This window comes from Tenrec ecaudatus, chromosome 15, assembly GCF_050624435.1.
Source record: "Tenrec ecaudatus isolate mTenEca1 chromosome 15, mTenEca1.hap1, whole genome shotgun sequence".
Classification (NCBI taxonomy): domain Eukaryota; kingdom Metazoa; phylum Chordata; class Mammalia; order Afrosoricida; family Tenrecidae; genus Tenrec; species Tenrec ecaudatus.
The window spans coordinates 113854253-113880216 of record NC_134544.1 but is presented as its reverse complement, the minus strand read 5'-3'; the positions used below and the strand labels follow the sequence as shown (position 1 = coordinate 113880216).

Here is a 25964-nt window from a genome sequence, read left to right as displayed (position 1 = left end):
TACTTACAAAGACAAAAATGTTCAAAGTTATGTTAACTAAGCCGGTGCCCACACAGCAATCACACCTGGTGGCTCATCCGCAAGCTGCAGACACTCGGTATAGCGGCTGACCACCTGTCGAAGCCTTTCAAGGGAAGAACGTGGGATGATGGATAGTCTGGGATCTGGGAGCTCATACCGTCAGGATGGCCGAGTTGACAGTGTTACACAAGTCCAGAAGCCACGTGCAATGGCAGAGGGAGGGTGGAGGCGGAGAAGAGTGCAGGTCACTCTGAAATCCAGGCTTATGAAGCCAATTTGCCTGGGCGGAGGGGGCGGGGGTGCTGCATGCTTTATAGAAACGTAAGATATGCATATTGCTTGTATAAAAACATAGTCATCTATTTTTCCTAGTCTCTTCCCTTTGGCTCTCGTTCTAGACATAAATACATCCAGTCCCGTCTTTTGCCAACACTGAACAGCACCGTGCCTGCTCATTGCCACGAGCTCTCAGAAAGGCCCGATTTGACAATTATTAGAGTTCACCTGCCTCATTCCAGTGTTCTTGATTATCAGTTTACCTCCATGGGCTGCACATTCTACGCATTGCCCATAACAAAGAAAAGCCTGAAGCACGTTCCCCTTTCAGCATCAAGCCTTTGACGGTGTGCTTCTTTTAGGCCAGGGGGAGGAAGCGGGAGTGACCTACCAAGCTGTGCTGATTCTGCTTTATATGACTTCTCCTGCTAATCCTCTTTATCCCAACAGGGAAATTAAACAATAGCTGCCTCATTCTCAGATTACAACATAGGCCCCACGGGTGGGAAAGACCGGCCATCTTCTTCACAAGACTCAGAATTGAAAACTCAAAATAAAATTGTACGTGTATGTCATTCTTAAAGCTCCTAGCCTGGGCCATTTTGACACTCTTACGATATAATAAAAACCGAAACCTCGTTGAGATCATCTGTGAAGGCTTCTAATGACCGAAGATTGGCGTTCTAGTTTGACAGAATGGCAGTGGCCATCCCCCGTGAAGTGAGAATTCGTGTACGTGGCGCTGAGCACACAGCTGTCATCTAACTGAAAGTGAAGACTGAAAACATGCCCACGATGTGCTCGCTATACCCACACGATACACACTTCATCTGGAAAACTTAACAACGCTCCACAGTGATTGTAACAGCTTCACAAGCTCACAACGCCCCCAGAGGAAGGGCCCTTTTATGTCCAGTTCAAAGCACCGATTGCCCATGGTTAACAAGGCAGTCCTGTCATCGGGAATATTCACATCCATGTAAACGGCATAATATCCATCTCTGAAGATTAGCAAGGCTGGCGTTTAAAATCTGAAACCGAGAGGTAAGATTTGAAACAGATGCCAAATAATGTAATTGCTAGCTGTCCTGCTTGTTATTGTACAATTGAGGACTGAGTCAATACCAGGCAAGTCTAAATTTAATAATATGTGGCATGTTTTGCTATTATTAGTTCACAGGTGAAAATATACATGATTAACCATTAAAAAGAAATAACAGTAACATCCAAAGCTCAACCTTAGCATGCTGGCTACAGTTCAGTACGATTAGAAAAGTTGTCTCTCTCTCTTTTTTTGCACATGTATCTGTATCTACCCTTTTGCTGGCTCCAGGAATTGATGGAGTACCAATGGAAATATACATTGGAAGAACTCATTCATCTATTTGGAAGTGCTATTTGGCTTACTGACTGAAGAGATCCATATTTATGCTCATTACAAAGAAACATGGCCCAGCAAAATGCTTAAACTCCAGAACATTATCACTGATGCTGCACACAAGTAAACTATTGTTTAAGATCCTCCGACAATGGTTGCAGCGGTACACTGCCAGAGAACTGCCAGAGGTTCGGGCTGGATTAAGAGGAGGTGGAACAAGGGATATCATTGTCGATGCCTGATGGATCCTGGCTCAAGCACAAAATACCAGAAAGATGTTTACTGGAGTTTTATTGACGATGCCATGGCATTTGACTGTGCAGACCCTAATGAATTTAGACAACCTTAAGAAAAACGGGAATACCAACACATTTCATTGTGCGCAAGAGAAACTTGTGCACGGATCCTGAGGTAGTTGTGAGAACAGAACCAGGGAAGACTGCCTGGCTCAAAATCAGTAAAGCTATGTATCAGGGTTTAGCCTTTCACCAGGCTGGTTCATTCTGCATGCTGAGCAAGTCATCAGAGAAGCTGGCTTCTATGAAGAAGAATGCGACCCCGGGTTCGGAGGAAGGCTTATGAACAACCTGCAATCTGCAGATGACACAACCTTGTTTTTTGAAAGTAAGGGGGACTTGAAGCACCTGTTGATGAAGATCGAGGATTACCACCACTCAATGTAAAGGAGAGCAAACCTCACAAGTGGACCCATAGGTAATAGGATAAATGGAGAAGAGGTTGTAGTTGTCACGGATTTTGTCTTGCCGGAATTCACAATCAATACTCATGGAAGCAGCATAAGAGATCAAAAGATGCATTAGAGTATTGTAAAGCAAGAATGTTACTTTGAGGACTAAGGTACACCTGACACAAGTCAGAGGAGTGTCCGTTGTCTCGTATGCATGTGAAAGTTGGACGTTGAATGAGGAAGACTGCGGAAGAATGGATGCATTTGAACTGCGGTGCTGTAATAAAGTATTTAGGGTGCCATGCACTGCTAAAAGAATAAACTGATCTGTCTTGGAAGGAGTACGGCCACCATGGACCTTAGATGCCAGGATTGCAAGATTGTGTTTTTTGTACTGTGGACATACTGTCAGAAGAGCCCAGTCCCTGAAAACAGATGGTGTGCTTGGTAAACTGGAAAACTGGAAGGGCAGTGAAGAAGAGGAAGGCCCTGGACAAGATGGACGGCAGCAGTGGCCGCAGTAATGTGCTCAGGCAGAGGAGCACCGGTGTGGACGGCACCAGGACCCTGCAGGGTTTCCATGCGTTGTGCACAGGATCGCCATGGTTAGAACTGACTTGATGGTACCTGACAACATGTACACACTTTTGCTATTTATTCTTAATTTTGGAATGGATTATGAATGTAATGTTTATGATGTATAGAGACAGAGGTTTGGCAAGTTCAAAAACTTAATTAAAAACAATTTGTCATATCAAGATAGCCATCTAATACTTACCTTCCATTTACTCTGATCTGATCCCAAATATCCACTAAAGGCTTTTTTGCCCCAAGGACAGAGCACAGGGTTGCAAACTGGAGAAAATGCTGAAACTGACTTCAAAAATAAAGGAAAGAAAACAAACAAACATGTTATGTTTTGCTAAATAAAAATGAATAAATATTGACACTGTGCTTTAAAAACTCAACTGTTATCTGCAATTTGCTGAAAAAGTCTAAGAAACAAACTAAGTAGTCAGGTGTGGCTCATCCATTCAAACAAACAAAGGCAAAGCTTGAACTAAATGGCAGAGAAAGCGTAAGAGTGATGTATGTATAGACTTCAAAAAGTTTACATAAAAATCTCAGGATTCTTAAGGTAGGCGGGTTAAGCAATCTGGAGGAAAAACACGATCATTGAAGACAAACGGGTGCACAAGCAAATGTGGCGAAGAAAGCTGATGGTGCCCAGCTATCAAAAGACATAACGTCTGGGGTCTTAAAGGCTTGAAGATAAACAAGCGGCCATCTAGCTGAGAAACAACAAAGCCCACCAACAAAGCCTGTGTGATCACAAGGTGTCAATGTGATCAGGTATCAGGCATCAAAGAACCAAAAAATCATATCATTGTGAATGAGGGGAAGTGCGGAGTGGGGACCCAATATCCATCTGTAGGCAAATGACATCCCCTTGTTCTACCTTACAAATCCAGCTAGACCAGAGCATGTACACTGGTACAGACAGGAACTGGAAACACAGGGAATCCAGGGCAGAAGAACCCCTCAGGACCAGTGGTGAGAGTGGTGTTACTGGGAGGGTGGAGGGAAAGGGGGAACCGATCACAAGGACCTACATATAACCCCCTCCCTGAAGGACGGACAACAAAGAAGTTGGTGAAGGGAGACAGTGTAAGACATGACAAAATAATAATAATTTATAAATTATCAAGGGTTTGTGAGAGAGGAGGGGGTGGGGAGGGAGGGGGAAAAATGAGGAGCTGATACCAAGGGCTCAAGTAGAAAGAAAATGTTCTGAGAATGATGAGGGCAACAAATGTACAAATGTGCTTGATACAATGGATGTATGAATGGATTATGATAAGAGTTGTATGAGCCCCCAATGAATTAAAAAAACAACAAAACAAGAGTGCTTTAAAATAGAAAGACTCAAAATACGATGTACAAGGGAATAAAAAACACGTGGGGTTTCAAATTTGTGGGGAAAAATGGAATAAAAAATGGAATTTTCTTATAAACTTTGAAGTTCCTTGAATAATCTACATTCTGTAGTTTTTCTTGTGGGTCAACAGCAAACCACGGTGGTTAGAACTGCTGAATGCAGAATGCATGGTCTGAAATGCGAAATCCCCACTCAATTCCCCCCAAACCCAAACAGAAGAATCAGCCACTGCGACAACGCTCTCCTGCTTCTGACGCTGTAGCACAGAGCGCTATTACTGACATTTAAACAGTGGTATCCTTAGTCCAAACCTGAACGCGAGGTTCCTCACTTTGCACTAGACCGGAGCATACGCACAGGCACAGGTAAAGATAAGCGCTGCCGACACACGGACTCCAGGAACAGGAAGGGGAGCAGTGACACCAGAAGGGCAGGGGGCGGGTGGGGAGAGGAGGGGAGTAAGGGGGAACCGATCGCAATGATCCACACATGACCACACCCCACCCCTCCAGGGGACCAACAACAGACACCATGGGGGAAGGCGATTGCAACGATCATTTAAAACTTATCAAGGGATCACGAGGGTAGGCGGGGGCAGGGAGGGAAAAAAGAAGGGCTGACACCAAGGGCTCAACAGAGAGTAACTGTCTAGAAAATAATGATGGCAACATATGTACAAATATGCCTGACACAACTGATGTACGGATTGTTGTAAGAGTTGCAGGAGCCCCCAGTAAAGTGATATTTTACTACTACTACTAAAAAGGAACCGTTAAAAATGAAAACAAAACCCCCAGGTTCCACTGTGAATCTCTGAAGTCCCCGTGTCCCCAGTGAAACCCGTGAGAGGCGGTGGTCTCAGTATCTCAAATGGACAGAGCTATATTTAATCAAGGACTTTCAGCGATCTTACTTTGTATTTTCCAGGATTCTTCAAAGCACAAACCAGAGCTCCATGGCCTCCCATAGAATGGCCAAAAATGGACATCAGTTGGGGATCCACTGGGAAATTGTCATTTATGAGTTGTGGAAGCTAGAAAGAATTTTAGGAGTGACAAGGGACATGAGGTTTTTCTTCTAAGTTTCAAAGCTACAAACTATACAACCAAATAATATTTTTACAATGGTTTAAACTAGCGTAGCAGTTTTCAAAAAATCCCTCATGTAAACAATCATATTAATACGTCACTAAGGAACATATGGTACAAATCTCCTTACAAAGTAATCACATCAAGATAAAGCAGAACCTTTAAATGTCCTGTATTTTTACCCTACTAATTTCATTTTAGAACAAGAGAAGTCCTCAGGGTGGTAAAGTGCACATAAAGATAATCAGGGTGGTACTACTGTTTACAGCACAACATATGTGAAAATACAAAATTAGAAAAACACAAATCACATGACAGAATATTAAAACTAGATTTCAATAGAATTGTTAAAGTCTTTAACTTTACACTCGGCATTAATTTAAATAGTAACAAGACTTTGAAATGTTCACTTTGAAGTGATTTTTATTTGAAACAGTTTTTTAGTTCACTTTGAAATAATTAATTAAAAAGTAGGAAATATATTTAACAAGAACATGCCCTACTTTAAAATTCTCAGACTGGAAGGGCTTTGTGTTCAAAATCAAGTTCTCGAGAGAGCATCAGGCAGTAATTACTGTATGAAGTAAGCTACCTCTTGTGTTATGTAAGAGTACATTCTGTAGTTCGTTTTCCATGGGTCCTCAGTGGCATCCACGTAAAATCCAGCCCCGGAGCCAAAGTCCCAGCTATCATCCTCTCCTTTGATGTTGCAGCCGCCTGTCAAGAAAAACCCAGTGCTCTACCATGTACTGAGCAGTACTGGCTCAAGCTGAAGAATAACCTCACAAATGAATCAGCAAGTGCACCATTGCAGTGACAGTGCTTCACCAGGCACTGTGGGCTCTCTGCGCTTGGGGACACATGGTAGGACCTGACTTGCTGGCCCTCTTATCTTTGAATGACATACGATTTACGTTCACATTAGTTTTCTCGATTGATGAAGTCCCCTTCTATGTATCCTGCACATCAATGCTTCCTCAATTTACCTGTCCAAGGACCCCACTCTTTTTATCTGTCAGGAATGTGCTGTGATCTCTGATGACCTCCTTTTGTAATTCTCATTATCACTGGGGTGTTAGAAGGGAACAGAAAGGAATCTTCGTGTGCAAGTAACTATCTTGAGCTGAAAATGGCTCATGTACTGTAACTATCCTTCCTCCATGTTTTCTCTCTTTAAGCACTCTTCACAGGGACATTTTTGTAATTTAAAAAACTTATTACCGTATATACTCGAATATAAGCTGGCCCGAGTATAAGCCGAGGTACCCAATTATTACCTGGGAAAACAGAAAAACTGATTGACTCGAGTATACGCCTAGGGTGGGAAATACAGGATGTGAATTAACACAGAGACCAGAGGGGAGAGATGGAGCGCAGCCACAGACACATCCTTACCAGTTCAGCTGCCGGCGTAAGTGAATCACTACGGGTGCTTCTGCGAATTGGAGTCATCCACGTCATAGGACGGCTCTGATTGGTTAGATGTGAATAAACAAGCATTCAAAGCTCTGCAGTATCAGTGGGGCTTTGAATGAACGGAATGGCAATCACCCTCGAGATGTTACACCTTGCTGGGGTACCACTGACCCGTGTGTAAGCCGAACCCCAGTTTTTCAGCACATTTTCTTGTGCTTTAAAACTCGACTTATACACGAGTATTTACGGTAGGTCTTATTTTATATACTTATATGTAGTTGAAGAGTCAACTGTTGGGATCATGAATGAAACTACATTAATATGGAGAATAATTGGAGTGAACCAGCCTCTTTTATAATAGCCAATTGACTCATCCGGGAACACAGTATGTCTCCTGTATTGTCTTCATTTATGATCGTTCACAATATTTTACAGTTTTCTTATTGTAGGATTCATGTTTTAGAGTTTATTCCTAGATTTTTGATATTTTGGATCCTGTTCTGAGTGGAATCCTTTATTCCCTGCCATTGAGTCGATTCCAACCGCCTTCAGAGTGCACAAACCGCGATGGGAGAATCTCGGCCGAGAAACAATAGCTTCACATTTTCAATTATAAATGTTTTCTCTAATTTGTAGCAATACTTTCTTTGTAAGTGAATCTCGTCCCTTATCACCTTGCCAGCACTGCCAGTACACTGATGGAATTGCTCAGTCCCTCCATGTTTCAGTATCTTTAGCTGTAAAATGGGACCAGCAAAAAACTATCCCCGTTCACTGGGTAAAAGTCTTAAGTGAAATTCAGAGTGAGGACAATGTACAGGATGCTATTTTAGTCATGTTGTTACTGACAAGATGAATAGAAATAACAGCACAAATGTGGACGGTATAATGTACGTATCACACTACTTAAGCAAGCTTAGTCTTAAAGACTCAGATTGCCACACAGGACTTCTGGTACACGAGCACTTACGGGGGCTGGTATCTGGGACTACGACGACAAGGCCGTGCTCCGAGGCCGCTGGATGAAACCCGGATTTTGATATAAAATTTTGTTCTGTGCAAGTTAAGCCTGAAAAGCAAAACCACTGTTAGCTCATGCCATACCGAAGATCGTTTTAAAATTGTTTCATAATATAGGAAAACAAACTCACTTGCTATTTTTTTCCCTCAAAAAAAAATGTTGAGTGAGACACGGAAGTTTTCTTTCATGTAGAGAATATGACAGTATTTGCCTAATATTGCCTTAGGACTTTGGGGCAACAGTTTTATTGAGATATAATCCCTGTGGCACATGATTTATCCATTTAAATACACAATTCTATTATTTTCAACACACCCACAGTTACGCAACCATCATCATATTCTAATTATAGAACACTTTCGTCACCCATAAGGAAGTAGCACCTGCGGGCAGGCACTCTCCATTTTCTCCCAACCCTCTCCCCCAAACCTATGCAAGTCCTAATCTCCGTCTTAATCTCTAGGGATTTGTCTGCGCTGTTTCACACGAAGAGAACAAGTGTATGTGGCCTTCAGCACGATGTTTTCAAACGCCATCCACGTGAAGGATGTGTGAGCACTTCACTCCTTTGTTGCTATGGAGACGGAACTCGATTTACTCACTACCTCATCGGCTCACAGCCATTCAGGTTGTGCTGACTCTCGGGACGCACATAAGGAATACGCTGAGTCTATACCTCATGCAGGGCGGTCTCCATGGTCAGCTCAACTTGGAAAATATTCAAATCACCACATTTAGTTAGATGTTAGTATTTCAGTTGGAAGTTATTTTAATTCCAGCTAACTCACTAATTTTAGTGAAATAAAAAAAACCTGCATTTTTTTGTCACTGCTTTCCTTCGACTCACTGGAAACTAACCCTGCAATTTCTTACGACCTACTTGTTTTTAAGTGTACTGATGGTATTGATGGTCCAGCAGTCTTACCTCCTTCTCCCCCTACCCCTCAGTGAAATCAAGCCCGCCTCCCAGCGTCTACTTGTTCAGCACCATCTCATTAAAGATACATACTGTCCTTTCGCTGGATCCAAACAAACAAATTCTGTTTTATGCTCATATAGCTCAGATGGTGTATTTAGGTCTATTTCAATTTTTGATTAAGAATTTAGGGTCCAATTATTATCATAGCTAATTCTTGTACAATGAGCTTGTACTTCTGGTCTGAGTTACTCTTATGACCGAGAAACAGGACCTTAGTAGATCTCTTCAGTTCTGTCCCATGAGTCAGAAACCTGGTTCCATCTCAGTGTTATTCAGCCTCTGGTAATATTTCACCTCTCAGAGACCTCAGTTTTCCATTCTGTGGATTGCATGATTTTTAAGATCTTTAGCTACACAATGCTATGTTTTCTAAAATGACTCATTTCAGGGTGTCATTGTTGCGTCTGTCAATACCCCAGGCTCTTCATTTGATCGCAGAAATGTTTTGTTGAGCTAAAGCCAGATGGGGATGTCACTTAACGGTGACCTTTGAGTAGGAAATACCCACTGCTGTTTTGAAAGGTTGATATTCAGGGCACATCCTTGATGCAACGCATGTAACGGTGCATCTGTTAAATGCTACAAGTGCGTGTTTAAGGAAACAAAAACGAAAACAGCACACACTGTGGCAGTTTCCCTAGTCTCTCCCTTAGTCTTCTTCTAAAGATGAAGTGCTCCGTCTTGTGAAAGAAATGTCAGCACAGGTTTCAAACTGCCAGTGGCAAAATGCCACGCTCTCATAATTCATTCTGCAGAACCAAATGAACCAATGCCATTGAGTTAATTCTGCCTCATATTGACCCTATACAAGCTTGGTTCATAGTGCTTTCGTGACTTTCTGGATTGTTGCCAGAGAAGTCCTATGAAGTTCAACTGGAATATTCCGGAGCACACTGTAAGAAGTTGCTTGTCAGTGGTTTTTAATTGGGGTGTTATGGTATTCTGGTTTCCCTAATATTATTCTCCTTGGCGGGTCTCTCCAAACTCTAGAAATGCCAGGATCGGTACAGATTAAGTAAACCTTCTGAGCTCATGCCAAGGAGTCTAGATGTCACATTTGCTAAATTACATGGTCCAACTGAAATAAGAACAAGCTAAATGGTTTAGAAAGTACACCAGAATGCCAAGATAAGGGTACTTTTATCCAGGCAAGATGACGAATGAAACTCCTTCCTAAAACTCAAGCACGGTGTACTTACCAGACAGCCAATACAATGCCGGGCACTTTGCAGTTTCTGCTTTTGGTGGTAAATAGATACCAAATCTCATTTTGCAGCTCAGTTCAACACTGTGATTGTAACAACAGTAAAAATCAACATACCTCTTTAGTTAAGATGCAGACATAAAATAATTAAAGTAAAGGGTAAAATGCATTATAAAGTAAATGCTTTAATGTTCCAAATAAGTGATTTTCAGCAACATTTAAGGAATATGCTGACCCTATCAATCAACCCAAGCCTGTGCTTTGCTTGAAACACTTAAGTAATTTTGGACAGAAAATACACACACACACACACACACACACACACACACACACACACACGAGCTTCAACAATTCATAGAGAATAGAATGACAAGATAATGGCATTTTTTCATAAGCTTTCTGACGTTTATGCACACTCCTAATGTACCACAATATTGAACGTAAAAATAACTTGTTTCCAAGGAGATATGAACTAACAAATGTTACTAAAGATCTTACACTACATGCATGCTGATGAGCACTAAAATGAACACCTTTAATTTGGTCTTTATCACTGGTATTTTATCACAATCACAGATGCCTCAAATCAGGTAAGACAATTTTGATTAAAAACAAACAGTATTTCCCCATGTAAATAATAGTAATACAGGAATTACCTTGCATGGGCCTCTTACTGTAAAGAACTGTGTATAGATTGACAGCAGCTCTTCCTTCTTTAGAATAAACAGCTCTTTTGGTAAGCTGCCCCAATGCACACAGTTTAAAGTAGCGGTAACGCCAACATTGGCTGCCGCGGAGCCATGTCAGATCGTGCAGACGGTTTCCAGACACTGTGTTACTGGAGCAGAGAACTGTAGTTTTCTCCTGCAGAGCAGCTGGTGAGTTTAAATCACTGGCCTTGTTGTTAACAGTCCTGTGCTTAACCCACTGAGTGACCAGGGCTCCAAAAAACCCAAACTCATGGCCATCAAGTCAATTCCAACCTTAGCGAACTGCCCGTGTGGGTTTCCGAGACTGTAACCCTTTATGGGACGAGAAAAGCCTCCTTCTCCCTTGGAGCACTGGTGGTTTCAAACTGGTAACTGTGTGGTTAGAAACCCAACATGTAGGCACTACGCCACGTAAATACGAGTTTTCCCCTATTGCGTAGCCTCCCACTTGCCGAGTCCCAGGGATGACCACCTGGACTATCTGAGCGGATTCCTCCGGGACTTGAAACAGCTGCTTTCACGGAGACACTGACTCGTGGCAACCAGTGGGGCAGGTGTTTAGCTGGATGGGTGTTTGGAAGATCACCAGACCTTTCTTCTGAGGTGCCTCTAGGCAGACGTGAACCTCCAACCTCTCAGTTAGCAGCCGAGCATGTCAAGCATGTCTACCACCCAGGGAATCAAAATTCCACGCCTTAATTACAACTTCCTGATTTTTCCCCCAGCCTTATTATAGACTGACGTCCCAGTATGGAAAACAGGACTTTGGCTTTACTTTCACTCTATGCGCCCTTCCAAACCGTGTATCCTTCTCAATATAACCGTGGATGGGTTCTCGGCATTTACAAACGCTTTTCAGGGATTAAGTCACGGAACAGACTATGGCTGCTTTTTCTTTCCGCATTTTGTTTTTCATGAATGCATCCCTTTCTCTTTGTCATTTGACTTTGCCTACTTTGTAGGTAGGATTACCACAACAGTCCCACTTATGCTAGCTGAAAGTTTTCTCGCGTTCGCGTCTTTGTCACACCAACTTTATTCTCTATTTCCACCTTGTTCTGAACATCTTTGTGGATGGTTGGAAGTCAGAAAATGTGTCTGGCAGCTATTGGTTGGCCTGTAACTCTAGTGAGGAGAGCCGAGACATTCTGATTCATGACAGACCATGCCACAGCGTTGGCGCTGTTCCCAATGCCATTATCTACTGGGTTATTGTTGACATAACCATCAAATGGGAGAGCAGTCTTACCACAGAATCACAAGACTTTCTCAACCAGCTGTGGGAAAAATCTGATTCACTCTTATATAGAAGGAAGGGGAAAAAACATTATCGACAATCTTCCGACACCTCTGCTCATATCCTGACATGAGGATGCAGCTTCAATGACCAAAACAATACAATGTCACGCACAGGGATCTGATGTGGCCACTGTGCACTGATTACCTATCACTGATTTAACTTCACTCTCCCCAGGAAGTTTCCCATCAAACAGTGAACTCCTCCGATTCCATCTTTAAAAAGATCTCTTCTGACCAGGGGTGTGCCCAGCACAACTTTGTATAAAAACAGTGGGAAAATTCTACTGCTGCACTGTACAGAACACCAGCCTCAGTTTGAAACCACTAGGCCCTCTCTGGAGGACAAGAAGGCTTTCTGCGAGTCTAGAGCGTGACTGTTTCAGAAAGCCACAGGGGCGGTTCTTCTCTGTGCTTGAGTCAAGGGCACGCGAGAAGAAATGTACTTTCTGACAGTTTGGAGTCGGAGTCTGCACATTGGCTTTTGCAATGTGCCTACTGCGTTTTTCAGTCTCACTTCACTAATTTAAGTACCCATATGTAACGATTGGTCCCTCTTACTGCAGTTCTTCCGACCCTCTATTCCCAGATTGCTGTAGAGCGTCTGTTGTATTATCTCCACATCACTGTGGAAAAACCTTCTCTTATGAGAGATCCCATGTCCTCTTTAGAGCCTCAGGTAGGTGACGCTCCAGCAGTTGCTTCCCAAAAAGGCCCCCTGGGAAATACACTTTGGAGACCTGACAGGCATGAATCTGCTCTTGTAGTTAGCAGTCTGGGTGTGCATGTCCTCCTCCAGAATTTGAAGGCAATGTCACACTGCGGCCGGGTTCCAGAAGCGTGTGGAGTTGACTGCTGCTTGGAAAAATTTAAACTGCCCCATCCTTCCTGAGGGGCATTTTCTTTAACCCGAATGCTTCACATATTTGTTATGTAGCACCATCTTCCCCTTCCGTGCTAAACAGTCAGCATAAACTTTTTCAAACAGGCAATTTAGGCCCTTCGGGTCAGGGAATTCTTTAGAAATTTTTCCTTTCCTTCCACACCTCTTATTTCTGTTTTGTCAAATATCCTAATATTGAGATGCTGGATTTCTTGGGCTGATGCTCTAATTTTCTTAGTTTTCCCTTCTCACTTTCCACTTTTGTCCTATTCTTTCTCCAAAGTTCAACTTGGAAGTCTTGTCATTTCCACTATAAGACCTAGAGCTCACCGGCTCCTTTTAAACTGAGTGTTGTTACCAGCACTCTCCACTGGTGCCCTAAGGTGACAGCTATGAAGCCAACTACACCCTGGATGTCTTTTCTCTGCCACGTCCATTTCCTTCTGGTTGATTCTTTTTTAAAGTTTGTCTTCTGTATGGGAGGCTTGATGCAGATGTTTAGTGATCTTTAACAGTTTTCTAGTAAGTGTGAGACACTAACAATATTTGGAAGCACTGTATCTGGGTGGGGGGTGCTAATCAGTCTCACTGACGAGTAATTAGGGTCTGGCTGGACAATTTTGTTGGAAGACTCACTATCAATATATTGAGGTCTCTTTTTCTGGTGCTAGGTTACCCCCAAAAAGATACTCTTAAGAAGGGTTGTGTGATGAGTAAGTATGTCAACGTGGCTCGGCCATGATTCTCAGTGGTTTGAGGTAGCAAGTAACCATCCTCTATTCGGTGGTTTGAAGCGAGTAACCAATCAGTGGAAAGGGGAATTTCCCTGGGGGTGGGGGTGGAGCAGAATGTGCACTCAATATACTGGATGTTCTGGCAAAGTTCTTTCTGTCTCAATCCTGCATCCAACGCTTCATAGTCTGACCTCTGATTCTTGGGGCACAAGCCAGAACCTCAATGAATGACCTGAAGGTTTGGGGGTTACGTAAGCTCCTGCTCTCACATGCACCCATACTGCTGTTTGACCCGTGAACTTGGGACTTGTCAGCGTCTTCAAGTGCATGAGCCAGTTCCTTGTGCTCTCTGTCTATATATTTATATAGAGGCTGTTTGGTTTTGCTCTTCTGGAGATCCACCTGAAGCAGGGATATAGGCCTAGTCTTCCAAAAAGCTCAGGAGAAAAGACGGAGCTATCTACTCCTGTGCAGAGTTACAGTCTCAGAAACTCACAGGTGGCTGTTTTACCCTGTCCTAAGGTTCACTATGAGTGTCATCGACTTGGTGGTACTGACTTTGAAATTTTTTTGTTTTACCAAATTCTAGAAGCTAAAGAAGATTAGGAATTTTCTATATTCGATATGCACACTGAGACTTAATCTTCTTATTTGCTGTATGATTTTTATTCTCCCAACTGCACTTAGTATTCCCTGGTAGAGATCATGCTTACTGTCACTAGATAATGAATCTCTAGCATTTTGCTACAGTTGAAAAAACAAACAGTGACCTCGCTGCACAGAGAGCTGAGGTGATCTAGGATCTGTTTCTTCAAACAACTAATTTCAACGCATCTCTCCTTTTTTTCTGATGTTCGTTTTCTATCCCACTTCCAGGTGACCCTCGAATCACCATTTGGTCAGGCCTTCTCTATCACTGTTGTCAGTTGTAGTTGACTGGGTTCCAACTGGTTACAGTTCTACGTACAACAGAACAGGAGGCTGCCTGCCCCTGTGCCATCCTGGCACGTGCTGCTGTTTTAAAGGCCACTGTACCCATCTGTCTGCTTCAGACTCTCATTGTTTGGCTGTCCCTTGGCTTCACCAGGCATAAGGTCCTTCTCCAGGACCGGTGCCTCCTGATCACCCATCCAAAGTATGTGAGACAGTACTCTCCACCGTCACTGCTGAGGCGGAGTCAGGTCTTCCAGTGTGTTGTCTTGTGGTGGCAGGCACGTGGCTGCAATGATGGAACTTATGCCAATAGATTTCAAATACCAGCAAGATCATTTTGGGGTAATATTTTCGGCAGAGCTTCCAGTGTAGGAAGGACTAGAAAAAGGACCTGACAACATACTTCCAAATAAAGTCTTACGGACAGCGGCAAAATACTGCTGCCTGACAAAGTCTGACAAAAAGATGAGCCCCTCTGGTGGGAAGGCACTCAAAATACGGCTGGGTTAGAACTCTCTCCTCAAAGTAGAGTCGTTTGTGAGGACGGGAGGGAGGGAGGTTTCTGTTGACGAGGCACCACTCAGAATGAAAAGAACCAGCTGCAAACATCCATGGTAATTGGAACACGAAATGTATTAAGTGAAGGCTTTATGTACCTTGTGCTATTTCTCTCAGCTTCTCTTTGCTGCTGCTTGGATTTTAGCTTTCCAAGTTCAGCTAAGTAGTTACAGTCTCAAAATATTGTTTGTTCTATGTTCCCTCCAGCTTTTTTTAATCTCATCAAAAACAGGCATTTCCACCATGTTTTAAAATAATGTTAAGTCAAAGCCTGGACAGAGTTCTTTCTTCAGGCTTAATATTACTTTTAACACTTGTAGTAAAATCCCATGGTACATTAAGTTGGGTGACCTCTTCAAAGGGATCACCATAGAGCAAAAATAAACAGGATTAAAAGAGAAAGGCAGAAATGTACTATATAAAGATTTGTTTTAAAACAACAGAGCGTCAACAAAACAGAGGTGTATAAAATATGTAAAATTAGATGTTCCTTTTTGTTGTTAATATTTTCTTCATAGCTACCTGTCATGTTCAAACACTTTCTGTAAGCCTCCGAAGCACTTGTTGCTGGAAATCTGTTTCAATGCCATTCTCCTATGAACAAAGATTAATCTCATTAATTGCCACAGCGTTAGTCCCAACCACTTAAGACATGTGTTTAGAAAAAATCTGAGCAAGTAACCTTTTTCCAACCAGATTTATTTCACATGCTCTTTTTCTCTAAAGGACATTAACGCATTTACATGTGCATCTTTATCTTTGCTCCTGCTTTAAGAAAACTTCGGTACTTTGTTCATTCTTTTGTCATTTTATTGGGGCTCTTAGAGCTCTTCTAACAATCCATACATCCATTGTGCCAAGCACACTTTTACATACATCGCCATCATCCTTTTGAAAACATTTTCTACTTGAGCCCTTGGTATTAGCTCACTTTTCCCCTCCCTCATGAACCCTTGATAATTTATAAATTTTTATTATTTTCACATCTTACACTGGCCACTGTCTCCCTTCACCCACTTTTCTGTTGTCCATCCCCCTTGGGGCGGGGGGGTTATAAGTCGATCATTGTGACCAGTCCCCTTTTTCCCCCCGACTTGCCCCTACCTACATAGGATCATGACTCCCATTATTGCTCCTGAGGGGTTTATCTGTCCTGGATTCCCTGTGTCCCCAGCTCTTATCTGTATCAGTGTACATGCTCTGGTCTATCTGGACTTATACAGTTAGAATTGGGGCCACGGTAGTGGGGGTGGGGGAAGCACTCAACAACTAGGGAAATGTGGCATGCTTCATCAGTGCTCTATTGTACCCTGGCTGGCTCATGCCTTCCTTGTGATCCTTCTGTCCAGCTGTCTACAAATGGGCTTTGGGTCTCCACTCTGTGTCTCCCCACCTTGTTCGCATCGATGTGATTGGAAAACTCAGTACTTTGGCATGTTATTGTCACCATCAAGCTTTTGTTGTTGTGGCCTGCCTTAAATTCTTTTTAAAAGGCAGAAGATAAGTTACTAATTGATTATCTTAGCTTTGGAAAAAAAACCACACCAAACTAACTACCATCATGTCAATTTTGACCATTAAGGTACAGAACTGGTCTTTATAATAAAGTAGGCCCGGCTCTGTGGGTTTCTTAGACTATTAATATTTACCATAGTAGAAAGCCACGTCTTTCTCCCTTGAAGCAGCTAATAGTTTTGAAATGGTAACCTTACGATCAGCAAACCAACACATAACCCACTGTCACCAGGGCTCCTGAATACACAGGTAGAAATATCCTGTCAAACATATGTACCAGGGAGTGCTAAAATTTGTGGATAATGGAATTCAAAGGTAACAAAATTTCCCACAAAATTTTTGAAGTGCCAACCCCCACCCCACCCCTATCCCGCCTCCCAATATACTCAAGTCTAAGCCGACCCGATTATCAGTGGAGGCACCTAATTTTACAAGAACTGCATAAAAAAATGTGCTGAAAACCCTGAATATACAGTGTAAGTCCATATGATGGTTACTAGGGTTTTAGGTCATACATGCATGGATTTATCCACACAAAATATTTAAACATATCTCTCCGTTCAGTTGATGGTACAGATAAATCCTTTCCATAACACATTTGGCTAAAATCTTGCTGTGCGCCTTCAGAAAAACAGGGTCCAATCAAAACAGTGGCTTTTGAGGGGGCTCTTCTGCGTCAGTTACAATTAAGTGAGAGACCAGCTTAGAGAGTATGGCAGTTGTTTTGGGGGCACCAAAGGGGAATCTTGATCGATTTTAAGGACAAAGACAATCAGAGGGCCTTCTTAAGAAGAAATTTTAAGAATGTTGAAAGGTGCATTGGTGAGGACAAGGCCAGGAAAGTTGTGTCGAACAGTATTTCTAACACCACGACGTAGCTACAGTCTCCGAGGGGAGCAAAGCATTTTCCTTCAGAGTTCTGTTGGGAAACCTTACTCTATCTACCCTACAATCCTGAGCCTGCCCATTCTGACTTCGTCTTGTTCCGCAAACAAGGCCATTTAAAGGGATCACCATTTGAGCCCCTCAAGAATGTAAAACCTGTGCTCGCTTCGGCAACACATATACTAAAATTGGAACGATACAGAGAAGATTAGCATGGCCCCTGCGCAAGGATGACACGCAAATTCGTGAAGCGTTCCATATTTAAAAAAAAAAAAGAATGTAAAACCTGCATTTTGACCTGGTGTAAGTGGTAGCATGGAATTCTTTAGGGAAGGGTCCTTGACACATCCCCTTCAGAGTGTATTACAGACCTCACTCAAAACACAAAACTGCCACCGAGTGGATGCTGACTCATAGCGACCCAATAGGACAGCACAGAACTGCCCCCAAAGTTTCCAAGAGGAACTGTTGACAGGGGTAGAAAGCCCTGTCTTTCTCCTCATTACCAACCTAGACAGAGGCGAGCTGCAACAACAGCAGCGAATGTTTGTTTTAATAAAGACTTCTATGATTTAGTAGCAATATGCAGCAGCCTCACATTCAAGCGCATAGTTCCCATTTACCTTCCTCTCCTTGCACGGCTTCAGATTTACGAATCCATTTGTCATTATCATTGATGTTACTGCAGGGTTGTATACACCGCACATACCCGTGTGTAAGCCGAGCTCTTCAGCACACTTTTTATGGTAAAATAGGTGCCCTGGCCGATATTCGGGCCGGCTTATACGCCAGTCTATAGGGTAATCATACTTATCCTTGCTGCCTTCAGCTCCTTCCAATGTCCTCCTTTCCCTGGAACATGGTGGGCTGACCGGCTTTTCCCTGCACACTAAATTAGCATGTCTACCTCCCTCTTCTTGCTAGTAACCTTCAGTGTTTCCTTCTGTGGCTAAGCCTTTTCCACACTGGTTAGGTGTTGGGCTGCCAACTGCAGGGTCAGTAGTTTAAAACGACCAGCCGATCTGCAGGGGGAAGATGAGGCTCTCCACTCCTGTCCTGTTTAGGAAAGCCAGAGGGCAGTAGGAAACCTGGGTTAGCAATGACTCGATGGCAGTTGGTTGTTTGTTTTTTTTAAACTTTTCTCTCTTCTGGTAACCTTCAGAAAACATTTCTAAGAGTAAACCTTTTCTTGACTTTTTACATGAGCAGTTTCACATGTATTTGTCCTTTTGTGGTGAGCTAATTTCTCTCCATACACTATCTTTTAGGTTAACCCATGTTATAAGGTCTTTTTTGTTTGTTTGTTTGTTATAAGGTCTTTTGCAGATTCGTTATTATTCCATATGTACCACAGCTTGCCTACCCACCCACTATTGGGCATATATATTGATCGCATCCTTTTGCAATTGCGAATGCTGGTGCACATTGATCTGTGTCAGCGCTCTTATTTCTTTCTGATACAGACCAAGCAGAGGGACTGCTACATTATACAGTATTTCTAGTTCCATCTTTCAAAGGAAGAAACACATCATTTTCCATAGCAGTTGCACCATTTAATAGTCCCAGGAGTGGTTGAGTGTTCCTATCTTTTCATACTCTGGCCAGTGTTTTTGTTTTTTAATCCAACTATTAATGCTAGTTAAGGCAACTTGCTGCTCTAATTTACCTCTCTCTAATGGCTAGTGATCACATTACTCATGCTTGTTGGGCACCTGAATGCCATCTGTGACACGGTGTCTGTTCCTGCTTTCTGTCCACGTTAAACTTTGATTTGTCTATTGGCCATTGAGCTGCTAACATTTTCTATGAATTTTACATGCTTCTCAGTCTCTAGGTTCTTTTACTCTTTTGGTGACGTTTACTGGTTCATATAATGTTACTTTTGTGCGATGGTGCATTTACACCAGGTAGTAGAGCCCCTCAGGTTGAGCCTGTTTTTTCTTTGATGATTATTGGTTTTACATTGATGTCTTTGATCCATCTTCAGTTCATTTTTACATATGGTCAAACGGATGGATCTTGTTTCATTTTTCTGCAAATGCATATTCAGTTTTGCCAGGGATATTTGTTAAAGAGATTATCTCTTCCCCATTTATTGGGTTTCAGCCCTTTAACAAAGATTTCTGTCCATAAGGGGATGGAATTACTCCTGAGTTCTCAATTCTGTTCCATTGGTCTGTGTGTCTGTCTGTGTACCAATACTAGGATGTTCTGCCTAAGGTGGCTGGATAATTTTTGAAATCAGAAAGTGAGGCCTCCTTCTTAGTTCTTCTTTTGTCTGTTGCATTTCTGGGGTACCTTTTCTTTACACATAAAGTTGATTAGTCATTTCTGTAAAGAAAGATGATGGCCCAGATGGGGGAATGTATTACCTGAGGGCTTCAAAAGCTTGTGGAGAAATTGACAAATGGAATTTTTTCACAAATTTGGGTAAGACCTTTTGTTTCTATACATCGCTTAAGATAATATTAACAATTTCATAATGTTAAATCTTCTAACTCTGAGCATGATATATTCTTTCATTTACATTGGTCTCTTTTGGTTTCTTGTTTGCTTTTGTAGTTGTCTTTGTATATATCTATCGTGTCTTTGGTTAAATTTATTCCTAAGGACTTCAGTTTTTGAATGATATTGGTAAATGATATTTTCCTAATTTCCTTTTCTGAGTTCTTATTGTTGGTGCAGAGGAATCCAACTAGTCGGTGTATGTTAATCATATAGCCTGCCACTTTAGGGAATCCTTCTGTTAATTCTAGTTGCTCTCCTGTAGAATCTCCTATGTAGAGAATCATATCATGGAAAATGTAGTTTTCCCTTTTCTTCACAAATGTGGGAGACTTTTGGTTCCCTTTCCTGCCTCATTGCTCAGCCCAGGACTTCCAATATAATAATGAAATGTGAGCTGATGTTTTACTGTTTACTATGACCTAATGTGTTGAGTCCATTTTGCTTAATGTTGAAAATGTTTAGAAATTTTCTGTGGCAACCCTGAAATGTATTATCTTCCCAGGTTTATAACAGTCCATTCCATCTCGATATGATCTTGACTTTCAATTGGAAGTTCTGTTTAGAAGTTTCTATAGCAACTGTTCCCTTTTTTCCTTTGTAGTTATTGGGGTGAGTGCTAACTATGTGGATGCAGTGGGAGGGGGCCTCCACTTTGCAGGATCAAAAGAGCAAGGGAAGTGACAGAAAACAACAGGAAAAAAATGTACAATGAAGAAAGATAGAAAAAAAGCTGAGTCAGCACTGACTTAGGATGGCTGCTAGTTTGATCACCAGGTCGAAAGGGGTGTGTGTGTGTGTGTGTGTGTGTGTGTGTGTGTGTGTGTGTCCGGACATCCATCTCTGGTCACCAGGAGGGTGTGTAAGCTAAGGGAGAGGCCACATCTCTTTTGTCACTGATCACCACTAAGGGTGTTGGTTCAGTCTTAAAAAAAAAAAAAAAAGAGTTGATTTGTTTACTGGTCTAATCAGAATGTTTCTTGTAGTAATTAAAAATGGCCCTACTGTGCTCACTGGCAGTTTACTATTTCTTCTTCCGTCTCAGTCTCTTCTTCTCAATTGTTTGATCTACTTTAAGGCTGTGTGTTCCTGAACTGTCATCTGTATGGTTCACCCGCCCGTGTTTTAGAGAGCGTGGACAGTGTATTTGCTTAGCTTATCATCCTGGATCAGAACCGTGAAATACCTATCTTAAAAATTGGTAGAATTTCTCAAAATGTTTTTATTTTTAAGCCATTCACCTTAGAATCTATATTCAACTTCAAATTTTAAAAAGTTGGGCTTAATTAAAAAGATATATGACAAGGAAAAAGTTAATTACATTAGGAAGGTTACATGTTTTAAGCCAAGTTATTTCTTATTCAATCCTCAAGTTACCTGTTCAACTGTTGCTTGTTTTGTCTGTACCAAAAGACAGATGACCCTGCAAAACAAAAACAAAAAGCAAAATGGAATACTTTTAATAACAAAGGTTATATAGACAGAAGATGGTGCAGGGCTGTCCAAAGTTCCATTCTCACACACATAAGATTGTTAGGGCTCAAAAGCAACTCCAGACCCCCTAACAGCCCTGCACCCTTACACAGTCTCAAGAAAAACGTCGTCTTCTTTCGGGGTAATCTAGGTGGCTTGCTTGCTGAAAGTGAAGAGGACGCCACATTCTTAATGAAGTATTTCTTAATTAAGATAGAAACTACAGTTTCCAGTATGGAGCAGAGAGGGCTGCACTCTCCAAAATGTCACTTGCGAGGCTCCACAAACCCCCATGAGCGCAGCAGTCAAGCAAACAGCAGTGACAGCAAATCAGCCGCAAATGTCGCCATAAGGTTTGTAAAAGCAAAGATCGCACTTGGAAGGTGCACCTGACAATTATCTTATATGCACATGAATTCTGGACAATAAAGAAGATTGGACAACTGCTACAGATACAACAGGGTGTTGATGAAGAATACTGAAAGCACCATGAAGGGCATTACCTCATTACACAACCACCGAATCACATCATTATATAATTGCCAAGCCACTGTGACTCAATTGTGGTCCAGCCAATTAACCTTGAACCCTGGCATTCATCAATGCCAGATGTACTTTTTATTTCAAAATATTTTTTTACTATTTTCAGTTTTCCCCTTAGTTTTACTGCTGGTATCACTAAATTTCTTTTTGGCATCACTAACTTTCTTTAGAGTCATGGTTACGGTAATTTACACAAATAAAGTGCAAAAAACCCCACGAGGACTATTTTAGCGTACTAACTCAAGTACTAGGTTGCCTGAGCAGACAGTGATTCTCAACCTTCCTCATGCCGCGACCCTTTAATACAGTTCCTCATGTTGTGGTCACCCCCTAGCATAAAATTATTTTTGTTGCAACTTCATAATCGTAACTTTGCTGTTATGAATCGGGTGACTCCTGTGAAAGGGTCATTTGACCCCCAAAGGGGTCACGACCCCCTGGTTGAGAACTGCTGGACTAAAGAGTCACCCCTTGTGTACACCTATAGCTTCCGTTTGAGTGGTAGAAAGTCTGAGCTTTGAGCCAGCTGTTCAACAACTGAGGTTATCACTGTGTAGGGTTTCTGTGGCTAAACATCTTTATGCGAGGAGACATCTCATCATTTTCCCAAGGGGCTGTTGGTGGGTTTGAACGTAGCAGCCACCCCTTACCCGACAGTACCTCCAGGATTCCTCCCAATTACACAAAGTCATTCCCTCAGTTTCTTTCCTATTATTGTTCCAGAATAATTAATCCTTCAAGGAATCCCAGGATCTTAATCCAATTAACTTTGGCATCAATGGGACCTTGTAGACAGGAAATTGTTAAGTCATTTTTAAGAGCACAGCTAGCACACATCAACTAGCTGCTCTCTGATTCATGGAGACCCCGTGTACCATGGAACAAAATGCTGCCTGGCCCTCCAAATCTCCAGGATTACTTGTGGGCTGGGCAGCTGCAGCCCACAGTGTGGACTTCTGGAAGTAGACCAACCAAGCCATTCTTCCTAATCCATCTTAAGTCTATACATGTTCCTGAAACTTGCTCAGCAGCAGACCAGCATGCAGGTCTCCACTGATGTGGGTGGGTGGGTAGGGAACTCACTGGCAGGGAGTTGAACCTGGGTCTCTTCTAGAATCCAGCCACTGAAATAGCCAAGGAGATTTACCTGACTACCTCCTGGCTGCCACGGATGAGAAGTGCTAACTCCACTCAGAAGTCAGAAAACTACCTGAGAATCAAAGCACTGAGATGGAAGATAATGGAATTTGGTAACGTTCTGTAAGTTTTAAAACCATTATAACTTCAAAAAGTGGGAACTTTGAAGGAACACTGAGAAAAATACATAGGATGAATAAAATTCCAGGTATGCTTTGGTCAAATTATATTTATGTACCTAAACAGACTTTCATTAATTAAACAAATATATGTTACATGGCCTATGAATCCTTTTATGAATAATCTACTTTGGGCAAAAAATCCATCCATGAACTCCAAACACCTTAGTTAGATCTAACAGTACCTGCAACCATGATACTTTTCTGATACAATTTCATTTTTTTTTTCAATTTCATTTTCTATTATATATTATTTGAGTCAAATCTGATTCGACCCTCCAGGTTCAAATGCAGACTCCAGTGCTTACTACTACAAGAGCTTGGGCAACTACCAAATCTCTATGCCTCACTTTCCATCTGTAAAATAGGGGTCTACTAATTTCAAAAGTTGGTTCTGAAGATTAATGCTTGGGATCGGCGCACGTGCTAGCTAGTTATCCCTGAGACCTTGAATGCCCTTTAAAGTTAGCCTCTGTGACCCGTGCTGGTGACCTTCGCCAAGGTTTGGCACTCTGCTGGTGTCTTGTCACTCCGACGCGTGCCCTGCACCCCCAAAATATTGGAGATCTGGCCTCGGGGGGCTACATAAGCGTCAGTTACTTACGTCTACTGAGTGCTCCTAGAGCCGGGTCTACAATGCCACAAGCCTCAGGAAAGTGGGGAGGCCTCTGTACACGTAGCAGGCACTTCCCAACAGGCCAGCGCGACCGAGCACCCCAAGTTACTGCCACTCTTGGAAGCTGGTGCGCGGAGCAGGAGGACTAACGGGCAGGCCCCAATGCAGCCGCGGTCCAAGTCCCCTCGCCACTCCACGAGGGGAGGGTCTGCACTCGGACGCCCCGCGAGCGGTCGCTGAGTCCGAATGGCCTCGGTCAGCAGCGAGCGGCCAGGGGAGCGGGGAGGGCAGCGGGCGCTGGCACGAGTGCGGCCCCGGCGTCCAGGCCTGGCTGCGCCGCCCCGCCTCCGCCACAGCCCGCCGCCGCGCTCGCTCGGCCACACTCCGGGCCGCGCGCACCCGTCTCGGTCAGCGCGGGTGCCCGGAGCCCGCCTTACCTGTGCCGGCAGCGGAACCGGAAGGCGCGCCCGCCGGAGAAGGCGTGGCTTCAACCTGGGCGCGATGCCCCGCCCCGGCCCCGCCCCGCGCGTCTCTTTCCGCCGCCGTCCGCCGGATCGGTCGCCTGGCTCCCATTCCTCCGAGCTCTGTGTTCCTCCGCGGGGAGCGGGGCTGCTGTTTGCAATTAGCCCTGTTCCGGGGCTGGACAGCCACGCATTCCCAACACCTTCCCAGAGGCGGCGGCAAAAGGCCGCCGTAAACCCGAGTTTCCACGAAGCTTGGAAAGGGTTTCCGGGACGCCATTGATCAAACTCAGATCCTGGCGAAATAGCCACATGGCAGCCGAAAACCCTATACCCTAGCTTGTCGTGCATGCTTTCCAAAAATCGGGACTTTTTTAAAACGCCAAGGGACGCGGGAAAAATTGTTAGGACTCGGGACTGTCCCGCCAAAAGCGGGACGTCTGGTCACCTTACTTAGAAACAAACCCCCCGCCCCTCCGTCTCCCTTCCAGGGGCTGGTGGTTTCCAGTGGCTGATCTTGCAGTTAATAAGTAGCCCAGCGAGTAACCGCTATGTCCCCAGGGCTCCTCCGTCTTCCCACAGGAGAGTCCTGCATTTTCATTTTGTACCCCTGCTGTTCGGTAGCCATCAGAGTCTACTCAAACTGATGGAGACCTTACACAGAACAAAACACTGCATTGTCATACTCCATTTTTTGAAAGATCCTGTGTTATGCCGGGTTGATTAGAGAAATCCAGAGACACTCACATATGTATAAGAACGCTTTATATCTAGAAATAATTATTTATGGAGAAAACATCCTAGCCTAGTGCAACTCAAGTCCATAAAGCCAATACTAGCCCATAAATCCCTCCTCAGACTCACTCAGCTACTTGCAATGATGCAGAAGGCAGGAAGATCACAGGCCCGTGGATGCAATTGTGGTGGCTGTGGCAGCAACCAGGGTCAACCAGCAGGAAGGTGATGACAGTGAGAAGGGGAGGGTCCCAGGCTCCTGCTTATGAGGAGGCGGAGGCCACACCCACAAGGAGGCACCATGGAGTTGTGACCTGATTGTCAGGTTGAATACCATCCCTACACTTTTATGACATGAAAATATGTTACTATCACAGTTGATTTGCTTTGAGTCATCTTGGCAGTTATTTTGTCAATCCGTTGCATTTAAAGTTTCTAACTTGATTTCCTTTTCTAGCTATGGGCCTTTCTTGATGATGTGTCAGTGATTCTTGCTTTCAAATTCTCATGTTGTAGTTAAAAAGATACCACCTTTTAAATTTCCTCTTACATGATCTTATCCGATATGTAAACAGTCCAATGGACTTCTGTTTGTTGATCTTGTATCCTGCCACTCTGCTACACTCCTCTATTGCTTCCAGAACTCCCCATGTGGAGTTTTTGTAATTTGCCACATATAAAATCATATCATCTGCAAATAATGATAATTTCAACTCTTCTTTCCCCAGGCAAATACCTTTGATTTCTTTTCTTTGCTTTATTCTGTTATCTAAAACCTACAGTACAATGTT

The 25964-nt window shown here is 43.1% G+C and overlaps 1 protein-coding gene and 1 non-coding gene across 4 annotated transcripts in view; one reads left to right on the top strand and one right to left on the bottom strand.

Annotated features, from left to right (window-relative positions):
- Positions 1–25332, bottom strand: part of ESD (esterase D) — a 30269-nt gene extending 4937 nt beyond the window's left edge. The window contains exons 1-8 of one of the 3 annotated variants that reach the window (XM_075532524.1): positions 25303–25332; positions 21407–21452; positions 15647–15718; positions 10006–10094; positions 7777–7875; positions 5983–6107; positions 5216–5335; positions 3142–3240 (exon numbers count right to left, since the gene is read on the bottom strand). In XM_075532524.1, coding sequence (XP_075388639.1) covers positions 3142–3240; positions 5216–5335; positions 5983–6107; positions 7777–7875; positions 10006–10094; positions 15647–15714 — 600 coding nt within the window. In that variant the 5' untranslated portion in view covers positions 15715–15718; positions 21407–21452; positions 25303–25332. Of the gene's footprint in view, positions 1–3141; positions 3241–5215; positions 5336–5982; positions 6108–7776; positions 7876–10005; positions 10095–15646; positions 15719–21406; positions 21453–23965; positions 24332–24414; positions 24463–25302 lie in introns of those variants that run through there. The other 2 variants (XM_075532523.1, XM_075532522.1) reach the window with 2 other exon arrangements.
- Positions 17683–17789, top strand: LOC142428312 (U6 spliceosomal RNA). The gene has a single exon (XR_012780235.1). It is a non-coding gene; the product is annotated as a U6 spliceosomal RNA (small nuclear RNA).
- Positions 25333–25964: the final 632 nt, after the last annotated feature.